Source organism: Neodiprion pinetum, chromosome 7 (assembly GCF_021155775.2).
Source record: "Neodiprion pinetum isolate iyNeoPine1 chromosome 7, iyNeoPine1.2, whole genome shotgun sequence".
NCBI lineage: Eukaryota > Metazoa > Arthropoda > Insecta > Hymenoptera > Diprionidae > Neodiprion > Neodiprion pinetum.
Genome location: NC_060238.1, coordinates 9,687,164 through 9,701,753, shown reverse-complemented (window position 1 = coordinate 9,701,753; position 14,590 = coordinate 9,687,164). Strand labels below are relative to the sequence as shown.

General features: G+C 41.8%; 1 protein-coding gene across 1 annotated transcript; it reads right to left on the bottom strand.

The window, feature by feature from the left end:
• Positions 1 to 8,199: 8,199 nt before the first annotated feature.
• Positions 8,200 to 10,503, bottom strand: LOC124223344 (uncharacterized). Its single transcript, XM_046635197.1, has 3 exons — positions 9,968 to 10,503; positions 9,343 to 9,829; positions 8,200 to 9,078 (listed from the first exon to the last, which is right to left on the bottom strand). Exons 1-3 carry the CDS (start codon positions 10,501 to 10,503, stop codon positions 8,200 to 8,202), a joined length of 1,902 nt encoding a protein of 633 aa, XP_046491153.1.
• Between the last annotated feature and the right edge of the window lie 4,087 nt (positions 10,504 to 14,590).

The window sequence follows — 14,590 nt, the reverse complement described above, 5'->3', positions numbered from 1 at the left end:
AAGAACAAAGTTTCAAGCTTGGTTTCAAGTGGTTTCAAATAAAAAAATTAAGTTAACCAATGAATAATATTGAGGATAATCGAGAGGATAATATTTTATACAGAAAACGAATGATACATTGATATCTTGATCAAGACGGATAGATATATTTTTAGATACTCATACTTATTTTTTTTTTCAAATATATTTACAGTTGAAGTTATAATATTGCTTAGGGATGGTTAGGGATATTTTACATTGAATTCTATCATATTACATGCATAATAAATAATATCGGTTTTAACATATAACCTCGTATATCACCCCACCTACCACTTATTGTGTATTTCATTTTTGTCAACAATCTTTTTTTCTTTCGTTTGTACTCCAAGCAAACAATCACGGCTCATTTTCGATTTACCTTGCGTAAGAATCCAACGCAGTGTACTTTTTTTGATTGAATGGATACAATCCTTTTCATCTGTGTACAATGTTAATAGCTCTTTTTAAGACGATCTGGATGTAATGTGTTTTCAACATATCTGCACCTTCCTGCGGCCATTAATAACAAATCATGCTCTAAATCTGTTTCTATTTCTGTTATTGATTGATTCGATATGTCATCACCTCGGTCATCACTTTTTCGCGCACTCTCCTTATTAGAAAATTGGATATGGTCGGCAAGCAATTCATCTGCACTGTCCTCATTTTCATTTTGTTGAAGCTCTTGATTAATAAAGGTAAAGTCATTGACATATGTAATGACTGGACGAGGATAAGGGCCCTTCTTAGTTGACTTTTAGACCAAAGCCATCTGACCTAGTCATCACGGAAACCATCTGTAGGGCATAAGAAAAAAAGAGGATGATTTAATATTTTACGGGTTCTAATCCAATACAGACCACTTGGCACCCTGATACAAACGTCGGGAGCGCAGTGCTCTTACGTTCTCCACTGTAACGTGGCGTTTCAGAATCGCCCGTCACAAGGGCACACAACCGCTATTATTTTTAGTTTACGCGTCCTCAGCAGGGTACTCCAACCGAACTCGATACAAAATAGGCAATAACTACTTTTTAACTAATTCTTTTTTGTAAATTCTTTATTTCGCGTTTCGGCGCAAACTAACAAGGTACTTGGACGACAACGATCCCGATCAACAAGGGACCACTATCTACCGTTTGCAGCTCTCGACGACTTCGCCTACTGACGGTCTCATCAGACTACACTGGCTACCTTGGTGCACCTTTATATACACCTGGGGTAGCATCCACCCGAACCTTCCGTATCGCCTCGACTGCCGGTGAACAGGGAGATAAAAATCCTCCCGGCGGCCGAGGGCCTCGTTCCTCGAAGAGGAACCAGCCGCCAACTCTATCGGATGCCGTAAGGATGGCGTGAAGGGCAGACCGTAGCCTGCCATCCTCCGACTTACCGGCCTGGTGCCGGACCGACCCCAAACCACTACGTTCAGGGTGATAAAGCCATCGTTCCGAGGATCGACGCTGCCTTCCTATCGGCAGGGACCAATTGTGTGGGTCGTGGTCCACGGTTTGGCCAACCGTCTGACTGCACGACCTCAGGTACAGGCAGCTAGCTACTGCCTGTACAAAAGCCGGTGGAGGTGAACAATGAGGCGTCACTCTCCACCCGGTAACTTTGGCCGAGAGGCACCCTATGTATGCCTCTGCCAAAGAAGTCCCCGATGATAGGCAGCCTGGACTGTAACCGAAGCAGCTACACATCGTACGAGTTGGTGTCAACGACGAAATCGCGAGCAGCACGTTACGCCACATCTAGCGGTAATTTTTGGAAAACGTATGACCACGCAGTAACCAATATTCGCCACAGGGGGATGGCCTATTTGCGGTGGGGGTCAACCGACCAATCAAAGAAGAAGAATCACCTCACGACAACCGCGAGATCGGCGAGCTGAACTACGACCTGCTATTCTACGCTTGACCTGCTGAGGGACAGCATCGTTCTTCCGCATCCTTCCGATTATTCTCTCGATTTCATCTACCGATCCTTCTTCCTTTCATTCTACCATTATCGTATCTACTGTTTTTCCATACTCTCGATCATTGCACTACCGTTAACTTCTTCCTGTAAATTCAAGTCCTTTCCTTCCTTTCTACTTTCGTTTTATTATTCTAAGTTTAATTTAAAATAGAGTCAGTTTGTGTGCCTGAGGTCAACCGTTAAGGTAAGGCTTCTGCCTTTGAATTGTACCGTTACGAAGTTGCTCATAATTCCTATTCTTTCTTATGGTATTTATCGACTTTGCGTGAATCATGGTCCACGGCTTAAAGTTGCAGTAAGCCGCCGTGTGGCTGCATGGTTTCGGTCATTAATATTATATTTACTGTTTCTTGGTTGCATCGTGTGATGCCAGTTTTGTGTAAATCATGGTCCACGGCCTAGAGTTTGCAGTAAGCCGCCGTGTGACTGCATGATTTCAGTAATTTATTATTTTCGTATCTGAGCGACCCCGTAACTGCCAAATAATTATTTTTCTTGTATTTATGATTTTTCTGATTATTTGTGAATCTCTATTATCCTGCTTCTGTATTTTCTATCGTATTTTGAGCCCTATTGGCTTCATATTTTATTCCATACTCTTTTTGTAATAGTAGCGTGCTTTATATTTTATTTCTGTTATCGCTTATTATATTTTTATTTATTTTTGTGCCTATTGTATCACATATCGAGTTCCTTGGAGTACAAGCGAGCGTAGAATCACCCCTAGATGTTACCGCACCTTTTTCTTTATTACTATTGACAATTTTATACTATTTTTGCCTGTTATTTATTTTTCCGTATTTTGTTGAATTAAGTTCTGTGAATTATTCTTTTGTATTGCGGTGTATTTCAGTATATTTCTCTATTTTGTAAACCCTCCGAAATTCTCTCACTCTCATAACTCTGTATTTTGGTATTCTCTCAAAAGTTATGTTCAGTAAATCATTATTTAATTCCTCAAGTACGTAACCATTATAAATTGTCGAATCTACCGTTTATGAATAATTCTACCGAAGGCTACCTAGTCGATCGTTTGCCGACTTGGTAAATTGTTACTGAATGTCAATCTTTCATACTGGTTATAATCTATGGTAAATTTGTCGTATCATCTACCGAACTATCGTCACGTTGTTTGCTACCGATCGCAGTACAGTTCTCTCGTTCTAATTGACAGAATACTAAATTTCGTAGCGTCATTTGCAACTTGGGTAAGATCACGTCGCCCAGTGACGTGTAGTTCTAAGTCAACTCTTGCATTATATCGCATCTCTCGACCTACGTGCATTTTTCTCTGTTAACTACCGTCTCTCGTTCTAAAGCTACCGTTTACTGCTATTCTACCGAACTTTTTGTGAAGAACGATTATTTATTTTATTAACTACCGCTATCGATACCATCTTATTTGCCTGTCTCAATCATGTAACCTTCTCGACAATATATGATCGATTGACCTGTTCATTTCCCTTTTGCCTGGAGTTTATTCTTTATTTTGTTATTTTCTTTAATTCTGGAATTACTGTTAGCTGCCTTGAATTCCGCCACTCTACCGGGATGTACGCGATCGTACCTGTGCCTAGCCAGCCATACAACGGGTTCTCTATTTATCTCTTTTGTACGGTTTTGTGTTAATTTTATTGATTTGCATTATTGTTTGAAAATCGACGCTAACGCGTCTGGCGCCCAACGTAATTATTTTGTTATAGTTTGATATTGCGGATAAGTAGAGAATCGCGCCAAAGTGTCAACGGTAAGTCCTCATCCGAGGGTAACAGAATTTAGCGTTACACCACATAGGTCACATTGAAGGGATGCGAACATGTATTCATCACTGCGTGATAAGATTCGAATAAGGCACATACCATTGGGGAGTACGGTACAAGCGCTGGCACCCTTTCATTCATACCATTGCCCATCCGCGATTCTTCGACTGCAGGAGAGAAAGTTAAGCTTATAGTCCAGGGAAGATAGGAAATAAATCGGAAATATTTGGAAACAGCAGATATCGAGATGCGGTTTTCTGCAGTGTGTTCAGGAAGGTCCCAGGAAAAAAGTCTATATCGTCTGGTGGGGCCATTTTTCGAAAAATGCACTCTGGACCAACAAATGCATTTTGCAATTGCATAATTGCTTGCAATATTATGAGAACGACTGGAAACTCGGAAAAATTGCTCAGAAATCGTTACTCGGGGGTTTTTGGGGATGCTGAATTCAATTCTGGCGTTAGAATTATTCGGTGGCGTTCGGGGGTGGCTCTGCAGGGGCGCCTGGGGGGTGATTGGGGGGAAAATTGCAGCGTCCATGAAAACAGACGAAAATCGCTACTCGGGGTTTTTGGGCAGCCGAATTCAACTCTGGCATTACAATTATCTGGGGGTATAAATTATAAACATTTTAATTTAATCTTGAATCACATTACACATATTATAAACAAATTGCTTCCCGTTGCTCTACGGGAAAAAGTAATGGAAAAAGTGAAAAATCACAAATTCTAGTCCTGTATGTATTTTTGCTCTCCAGTCGATACAGAAACTTTCTGTTCACGTCGGTACCCGCGGTAACGATACTGTGCTCTCTTGATAGTTTTGGCGCCTTTGTCGAATCTAGTTTTCAGGCAGGAAAGATTTTCGAACGAATTTTTTATTATAATATGTGTAATATGATTCGATATTAAATTAAAATGTTTATAATTTATACCCCTGGATAATTCTGACGCCAGAGTTGAATTTTGCATCCCCCAAAACCCCCGAGTAACGATTTTCGTCTGTTTTCATGGACGCTGCAATTTTCCCCCCAATCACCCCCCGGGCTCCCCCGCAGAGCCACCCTGAACGCTTTCGGATAATTCTAACGCCAGAATTGAATTCAGCATCCCCAAAAACCCCCGAGTAACGATTTCCGAGCGATTTTTCCGAGTTTCCAGTCGTTCTCATAATATTGCAAGTAATTATGCAATTGCAAAGTGCATTTATTGGCCCAGAATGCATTTTTCGAAAAATGGCCCCACCAGACGATATAGACTTTTTTCCTGGGACCTTCCTGAACCCAATGCAAAAAACCGCATCTCGATATCTGCTGTCTCCAAAAATTTCTTTATTCCGGCTGATTTTGATCTAAATGCCCTGGACTATTACGGCATCGATGTGAAATAAATGGTCAGAACACCTTGTCGACTTTACTGCAGCTTCCCATTTGCCTCCCATATGAGGAGCTCCGGGTGGATTGAAGGCCCACTTGGTGCCATTGTTGGCGAGAAGTCGGCGCAGCTCCTGAGATACCTGAGTTGTCTGAGTAAACAGGGTTTTGAGAAGAGCGTCTGCTCCCTTGAAGTTTGTTCCACAATCACTCTACCGGGTCTTGCATATCCCTCTGCGACTGGTAAAACTTCGAAATGCCTTCAGAAATCCTTCAGTAGAGTAATCTGAGACGGCCTCGAGATGAACTGCGGAGGTGGTGAAGCATACAAAAACGCATATCCAACCTTTGTAGCTCTTCACACCTCGTCCTTAAAATGTCTTCAGTGAGATAGGTCTAGCGTAGTCCACTTCCGTGGTTTCGAAGAATAGTGACTGAGTGACTTGAGTTTCCGGTAAGGGAGCCATGAGTTGTTATACTCGAACACCGCGAATTCGAGCACACGTGAGGCATCTCTGAATGAATGATTTTATTGGGGCTCTCCCCCCAATAATCCAGTAGTTGCGTCTGATGTGTGAGAGGGTCAGTTGAGTTCCACCATGTAGAGTTCGTGAGTGAGCATCGGCGATGATGAGTTCTGAGAGCTTGCAATTCCGAGGGAGTATCACGGGTTGTTTCTGATCGGGAGGTAGTTGTGAGTTCTGGAGACGTCCACCCACTCGCAATACTCCGAGATAATCTAGTCTGGCAGTTAGTTTTGAGAGGACATGACTTGTGTAGAGACTTTCCGGTTTTGATTGATGAGATTTCTAACGACAAGTAGGCTGTTTGAGTAGCTCTGATCTAATGATGTCGTGCTTGCTCGAGGTCAGCTGGGCCTAATGGTGAGATGGTCAGATTGGAGTTTGGTATTCGTTTGAAGCAGGAGATGGCTCGTTGACATAATGCAGTGATCCGAAGCAGCTTTGTTAAGTTTCTGTAAGATGTCAAAACTTGAGACAGGTCTATGAGATCCCAAAGTGGTGGTTGATATGAGACTGCAGTAAGGGAGATGCCAGGTCTTTCTTTGAGATCGTCTTTAGGAGATGGCGGTATCATAGTTGGCCAGAATTCGGGTTCTCGACATAACCATGATGGTCCATTCCACCACAATGGATGTTCAATTAGTTGAGATGCACTTAGACCTCACGATGCGCAGTCTGCGTGGTTGAGTTTGCCAGAAGTGAATCGCCAATGAGCGGAGGAAGTAGCTTCCTGGATCGATGAGACTCGATTTCCAACGCACTCCTTCCATCGCACTGGACTACTCTTTACCCATGATAACGTGACGGATGAATCAATCCAGAGAAAAAGAGGTACATCTGAGAGGTCGAGAACTTTCTGAGTGTGTTTCACTAGATTGGACACCAATACTGCTGCGGATAGTTCCAGTCTAGGAATTGTGATACATTTGAGAAGTGCAACTTTAGCAAGTTTAGTCTGCACAAATGAGAGTAACTTTCGATTCCGCATCTAAGAAGGGCACTCTGAGATAGACTGCGCTGCCATAGCTAGTTGAGATGCGTCTGAGAACCCATGAATTTTAACTGAAAGGGCTTGAAAATGCAGATTGAGCCACCTGGGAATTTTGAGATTTGCTAGCTGATGAAGATCTTCACGAAAGGATATCCACTTATGAACAATTTCAGGAGTTAGTGGATCGTCCCAACACAACTTTTCTAACCAGAGCTGTTGCATTAGGATTTTCGCTCTGATGACAACTGGTGAGATGAGACCGAGAAGATAAAAAAGTTGTGCAACTTCTGAAAGTGTTTAGAGAGAAGGCAAAAAGATATGGATCATCGACGTGGGATCCGCGAATTCGTGATGTGAACGAGTGTGAATGAAACGAAAGTGATGTTGAGATGAAGAGAGATGATGAATACCGATAATTGAGATTTTTATTGGTTTCGATGAGGCGATACAAACCGTATCGCAAGAGAACGTTACAGAGAGTGAAGATTTTACAGAGCGAGAGAACATATAGATTATACACATACATGATTTCGAGATAGTAGACAATACATGAGATACAGCTGATGGGTTTTGAGTCGCGACACGGGCAAGCGGCGAGATTTGACGCAGAGACGGCAAGTAAACATTGCACGCGAGTGTGCGTACATGTGCGAGGACGATTTTGAGTGTCGCGAGACACACATTTAACTATTCGATACCTTGCCGAAACAGATAGAATTGACCGTTTCGTTATTGACGTTTTGATTGAGATGTTACCTTGAAATGAGAAGACGTCCTGATAACAGTGCCATGAGATTCCTAGTAATTTTGCTTCTTGATTTTCAAATGAGTGGACTTGAGATGAGTCAACTTGAGAGCTTGTTGGTGTTGAGAAGTCTTTGCAGTTGCTCTTCCATTTGTCTAAGGGTAGACAAGCTGAGAGGCACATCTGATTTAATTGAAATGCAATTCTTTGGAGATGCTCTGAAGTTTCCGCTTCGCCTGAGATGTCATCAACATAAATACCCTTTAGAATTGGGCCAGTTGCTAGTGGGTAGTTTTCACCTTCATCCCCCACCAGCTGTTTGAAAAATCGACAAGCTAGATATGGAGCAGATCTAGTTCCGTGTGTCACTGTTATCAGTTGATATGATCTGACTTGAGAATGTTCATCTTTCCAGAGAATTCGCCGTACATCCCAGTCTTCTGGATGTACTTGTATTTGACGGAACATCTTAACTATGTCAGTGATGAAGACGTGCTTGTGTTTTCGAATCCAGAGCAGAACATCGAGGATGTCTGATTGAGTTTTGGGTCCAGTGTGCATAATGTCATTGAGAGACACTGGAGATGTCGTTTTACAGGATCCATTGAATACTACCCGTAGCTTAGTGGATGTGCTCTTCTCTCTTAAAACTCCACGATGAGGAAAGTAGTAAGCATGAGATGGCTTGTGTGAGTCAAACGGTTCAGGAACCATGTGACCTATAGACTCGTATTCTGTGCAAAACTATTATCTTTCGTTGAGAACGGGTCAGATGAGAGTCTTTTGAGAAGTCTCTGAAGGCACTTTCATGCGATTACTTTTGAGTTGCCTAGTTTCGAGATGTCATCACTGAGGGGAATCCTGACTTGGTAATGGCCAGGTTGATCTCGAGTATGAGTGGCTTGAAAATGTTCTTCGCAGGCAGCTTCAGCAGTTGTGTGAGATATGTTTGAGATGGTCGGTACTTCCTCTTGGACCCAAAACATTGTGAGAAGATCTTGAAGGTCATGATTATTTACGAGGTGCAGTGATCGAGATGACTGTATTGAATCATTTGATGAGGCGGGCTCAATAACTGACCACCCAAAAATTGTGTGAAAAGCTATTGGTTCTGTTGAATTGCTGAATCTTACTCGAGATGGCGTGATGATTTTACTCAAATTATCTGGTCTTATGAAAATGTCTACCGGTCCGGGTTTGCGAAAGTTAGGGTCAGCCAGTTCTAATTCATTGAGATGTGTCCAGTTTTGTTGCGTGAGTTCAAGGGGTGGTATTTCAGTGGTAATCTGGTTGAGGATATGAGCTTTGACGTCAGTCTGAGATGATGAATGAGTTGACCGTAGTGTGAGGTGTGCGCATCCGAGAGTTTTGCCTAAAGAGGTATTTCCCACGCCAATGAGAGGTATATTGACCTGCTGAACAGCTGCATTCACCCGCTTGACTAAGTGAGTTGTTACAAGTGTCAGTTCTGAGCCTGGGTCAATGAGAACTCTAGCTTGATGAGAGGTGTTATCATCAGAGATAACCTGAACTAGACTAGTTGCAAGTAAAACTGGTGTATGAGAATAACGTTTATCATGCAAGCACGAGGCCGGTTTTGAAGTTGATTGAGATGTCTGTTTCTGGAATTCAGATGTCTTCAACTTTTGGGTTTGAGATGACCTTTTTTGAGATTGTTGAGATGACTGAGAAAAGAATTGAGTGATTCTTTCATCGGTTTGAGATGACTGGTTTCGCTTGAAATGACGGCGTGGAAATTGAGATGACTTCCACTACCATTATTGTCATTCCATTTTCTGTTGAAATGAACTGGTTGAAGGGTGATCAGTTGCTGCTTGAGAAGTCTGCGTTGATGCGGTGTCCGAGAGAGGTCTAGCAACTTGAGATGCTACAGATGGCTTTGTTGAAGATGCTTCATGCAACATGGTATGGTGGCGCTGTTGAAATACCTTACATCCTCGAGTGAGACGACAATTCGCGACATTGTGTCTTCCCAGACAGTTGAAGCACAGTCTGAAGCTCTGTGATATCTTTAATCGGTTAGCTGGCGAGATATCTCGGAACTCCGGGCAAAACACAATGAAGTGATCCTTCTGGCAGAAGCAGCAGCGCTTGTTGAGATTCGGTATAAGCTCCATGAACGAGTCCTCCCGTTGAGATGCCCTAGTAGTAGTGACCTGTTCAGCTTGCGCCAGATGTATCGTCGCAGGACTTTGCGCTAGTGATGGCAACGAAGTTTGTTCACCTACTCTCGTAGCGTGAACACGTTGAGATGACGATTTCGACCGTTCAGAAGTACTAGCTGACACCGGAGTATGAGATGGCGTGTTTTTTGAGATGTTCTCGAGAGCCCTGACAGTTCCGGTTAGGAATGATGTTAGATCACCAAGGCTCGGGAATTCTGATGATGCTCCCAGTTTCATTTCCCAATCCTCCCTTGTTTTATCGTTCAGATTATGCACTATGAGATGTACTAGTAGGTAGTCCCAGTGGTCAACTGGGGCTCCTAACGCCTTGAGTTAACTTTTTGCTGATGAAACTGTGTTCGGCATCGCATTGAGAGATGACGCAGACCTTTGTTTCATCTTGGTAAGAGACACAAGCTTGTCGATATGGCTACTAATGAGAAGACGTTTGTTATCACATCGTTTAGTGATAATCTCCCAGGCGGTCGCTAAGGAGTCTGACGAGATATTAAGATCGGCAATAAGGTCTAGTGCCTCACCCTCGAGACTACTGTGCAGGTAGTGCATTTTTTCCACTGCTGAAATAGCTGGTTGATTCTCGACTACCGAGACGAACATCTCTGAGAATGGTCTCCAATCGCTGAGATGTCCAGATAATCGTGGGATTGAGATGCCAGGGAGAGATGGCCGTGCGTGAGACTCAGTTGGTAAACTCACGTCTGCAAAGGATGCTCCTGTTGGCTGATTGGCAGCTTCCAATTCAGCGATTCTGGTCTTCAACGCAGCTTGTGCGGCCACAAAGAACTGCATCATGTTTTCGTACACGTGCTGTTTGAAGTAGTCGTGTTCAATAGAGATGTCTGATTTTGAGGACGTCAGTTTTTCATGATCGGCCTCAAACTTTGCCCAATTCTGCTCAATCATGTCTAAGTTTGATTTGAAGGTCCCTTAAATTTTCACTACACTAGCGCCGTATCACGTCCAGGATACTCCGCAATGCGCTAGTGGTGTAGGTTCAGTTCATGAGATGTCACTTGAATGTTTTTAAAAATTTAGCAACAATTCAACCAATTACCTCAATCCGGCTCGAAGGACCAAAAAATGTTTAAGATGTTCTAAAAGAAATACTGGTGATTAGGTAGATAGTGGTAAGGATTTATTGCTAGAGAATTTTTGACACTGAGTCGACACTAGATTATTATAAAGATACTAATCTTTCATTTTTGTTATCACGGCTTAATATTTACACTATTTACAAACTCGTTGAGATGACTAAATGCTACTAATTACGACAAAACTTAATGAAGTAATTGAGAACGTGGCTTGCACGTGTTCGTTAACACGTTAAACTGAGTTGAGACGACGATGAAAGGTTGTAGCAAATTATTAAGCAAAATAATTGTTGCAGAAAACTCAGAATAATGTTGAACTTCAATATTTAAGTGAAAACTATGAGATTTGCTTGAGATGGTGCTACAAAATTAAAATTACCATTTGGGGATACACGTGGTAATTTGATAACAAGAGAATGGCGTCCGCACTGTTCGTAAAAAAAATTAAGAACACGTTGTGTTGTCCGTTGGATATGACTAGATAGCGCATGACTGGAGTTTTCTACCAATTGGAAAATTCCACGATGAGACGACGAGAAATTTCACCAAAAGAAAAATTACACGAGTTGTGGCGTGATATTTGACCAATGAGAAAATTCGAGAGGCGCACGCATTTGAATTGGTAATTTTCCCATTGGTCAGCTTTTCGCGGGTAATCTAAAATTGAGATGTCGGATGGCGCGTCAGTTGCCTCTCTCGAGAGGTGCTGCCGCCATACGGGCATGGCGCGGTTTTTGAACACAGAGGTGGCGGGGCAAAGGGGTATAGTCCCAGTGGCCATCTTGTAGAGTCCCGAAATCTGCTTCGCGATCAGGGGTTCCGGGGTAACGGAACGACACCTGGTATTTATTACGAGACGAGGGGGTGGCGGGGGAAGGGTTGGCGAGCTGTCGAAACTTCTAGGTGAAAAAATCCCTCTTCGGAAAGGGGTGGCGGACGAAAGGGATGTCATCCCAAAAACCACTCCTTGGCGAGGGACGGCGGGGAAAGGGAAAGGCGACCCAAAGTCACTCCTCCGCGAGGGGCTGGTGCTAACGTGTTAGTTTTCACGGCAATAACTGAAACGAGCCAGTTTTCGTAATAAATCTGAAACATGCTACTTTTTGTAAGAGGCGTCGATATGTTATATTGTTTCTTTATGCAACATTGATCGAACAGTAAGACACTCGACACGTTTGTCTTTGCAGGACTCTGCTTGATCATTTTCTTGTATTAACTTGTCCGAGACCGCGGACCTGCGTTTACCCGGTAATTACCGTACTTTTCGGTCAGTTTGTTCTCGTATGGTGATTTGGACTATTTAGAGAGCTAAATAGGTCAAGTGTGATATAAATAAAAAAATTGCAGTTTGAGTGAGAACACCTAATTACCCAGATATTTGGCTATGTAAAATTTTACATACTAAACCTACTATAAACCTAATGTTTTATTCAATATACTGGACCTATGAAAATAGATTATACTTTGTATTCACTATTTATATAGAATTACGTTTATTACATCGAACACGTTGCGTTAAATGTAAGTTTGCATTTTGTGCTAGAAAAATGCCTAAATACCAGAGCGGAGCTGCTAGAAGAAAGAAAGAACTTCCAAGTGAAAGCATAAAAAAACATCCGAAAATTGAAAGTTTCTTCAAGGATACCTCTGTATCTAAAAGTGATAATACCGATTCCACGGAATTGGGAGAAAATATTATTCAGTTAGATGATTCAGAAGCTGAATCACAGGACGAACGGGATACACAAGGTGAAGGAGGGATTACAATTCAAGAGAATGAATCACAGAAAATGAAGAATTCAGCAGATTCGTCAAATAAGAGTTCAGATTCAGCTATTGAGATGACCATCGCAGAGTCAAACTTCAAAAGTGAAGATAGCTCAAATTCAGCGATACATTAGTGCCATATGCAAGTACACCATTTCCTACTGACCGAGCAAACTTCCAAGATCCCTTAGCCACAAACAATAAATCGTTTATCATTTCACATGGACCATATCAACCGACTGGACCTTTTCCAAGAGATCACAACAATAAAAGTTTCAATGTGTCACATTACACTAAAATATCAGAAAACGGAGTCAAGTATCCGAGAACTTGGCTGGTTTATTCCTTAAAATTAAATGTAACTTACTGTGAGCCTTGTTGGTTATTTGCAGATAAATCAAACGTCAATAATTTGAAATTTGTGTGGATAAACGGAAATAATGATTGGTAGCACTTAACTCAGGGTATTAAAAGACACGAACATTCACAGACTCATATCGATGCTTGTCATAATGTGCGTCAATGGAAAAGTAAAAGAGTACTCGACAAAGATCTTGAGCAGGAAATCGTAAACAAGAATGGTTACTGGTCGAAAGTGATCGAGAGAATCATTAATGTAACTCTAACTTTAGCTATTAGTAATTTACCATTTAGTAGGGCATGACGAAAGTTTCAAAAATAAAAACGCGAATTCAGGAAATTTCTTAAACATCGTCAAACTCTTAGCCAAATATGATCTGGCTCTTAGCAGACGATACTAAAAAAATAAAATTTTGAGTCTCAAGATACAAAATGAAATTATAGAAATTCTCGGAAACAAAGTAAAGAATAATTTAATAAGTGAAATTAATGGCTCTCCGGGTTTCTCAATCATAATTGACAGTACACAAGACATATCTAAAATCGACCAGGTCAGCATAATGGTTCGATTTGTAAAGCTCTCAAAAGAATATGAAAATATTTCGGATATTGAAATTAAAGAAGCTTTCTTAGGTTTCGTAACCACAGACGATCAAAAAGCAGAAACACTAGAAACTTTAATTTTTAAATTTCTGAACGAAAATGATTTAAGTCTGGATAAACTTCGCGGTCAGGCATACGATGGTGCAGCTAATATGAGTGGCGCTTACAACGGTTCACAGGCACGAATACTTAGAAGTCAACCGAAAGCTGCGTATATTCACTTTTCTGCCCACAACTTCAATTTGGTTATTAATGATGCGGTACCTTCAGTTTTTGGAAGTAAAAAAGTTTTATGACTTCGTGGAAACCGTTTACGTATTTTTCGGACATAGCATCAAGAGGTGGGCCTTATTAAAATCTGTTGTCGAAAGTCAAAATCATACGCTGAAGCGTTTGTGTCCTACTCGATGGTCTTCGCGTAACAACGCGATATTTTCCTTGCGTTTTCTTTTTAAAGATATCTTGAAAGCGCTGATTAAAATCATTCTCGGTTCAGAAAACGCACTTGAAAGAAATGACGCAATAAACATAAAGAATCCGAAATCTTAAATACCTTATATGTTGTATCTCAATTGCTCCAAACCTCGAATTTTGTCTTGCAAAAAGCATGTGATCGTTTGAAAAATGCGTACGATAAAATGTTAGCATTGCGAGGTGATTTTCAATCCGTTGAAACGGCTGCTGCAGAGCTGGCGGAGTCGTGGAACATAGACGTTAAATACGAGAATAAGAGAACTCGTAAAATAAAAAAGAAGTTTGACCAACTTTGTAGCGATGAATGATTAACAAATGCCAAAGAAAATTTCGAAATCCAAGTGTACAACGCCACTTTGGATATCATTATCCGTCAGTTGAATGACCGCTTTACAGGAATGGAATTGTTCAGTGCCTGAGCGTCGTTTTGTGCCCGTGTCATTGCAATCTCGAGTGCGAGCTGCGCTCGAACGATTCGTCTCCGCAGGGATGCCAAATCTCGCGTAGATGAGGAGGCGAGCGCGCATCACGCATTTTTTTAAAACAGTCGAGTTAAGTCGTCCGTCTAGTGACGATCGTGAGTGACGCCGTGCGTTCTCCCGTAACACAACCAAAAGACGAGAGGCCCAAATATCCTCTCGTATCGTTCGCTCCTCGGAGTAAGGTAGATGAGTACGGCCCTAGTGTCTCTCATT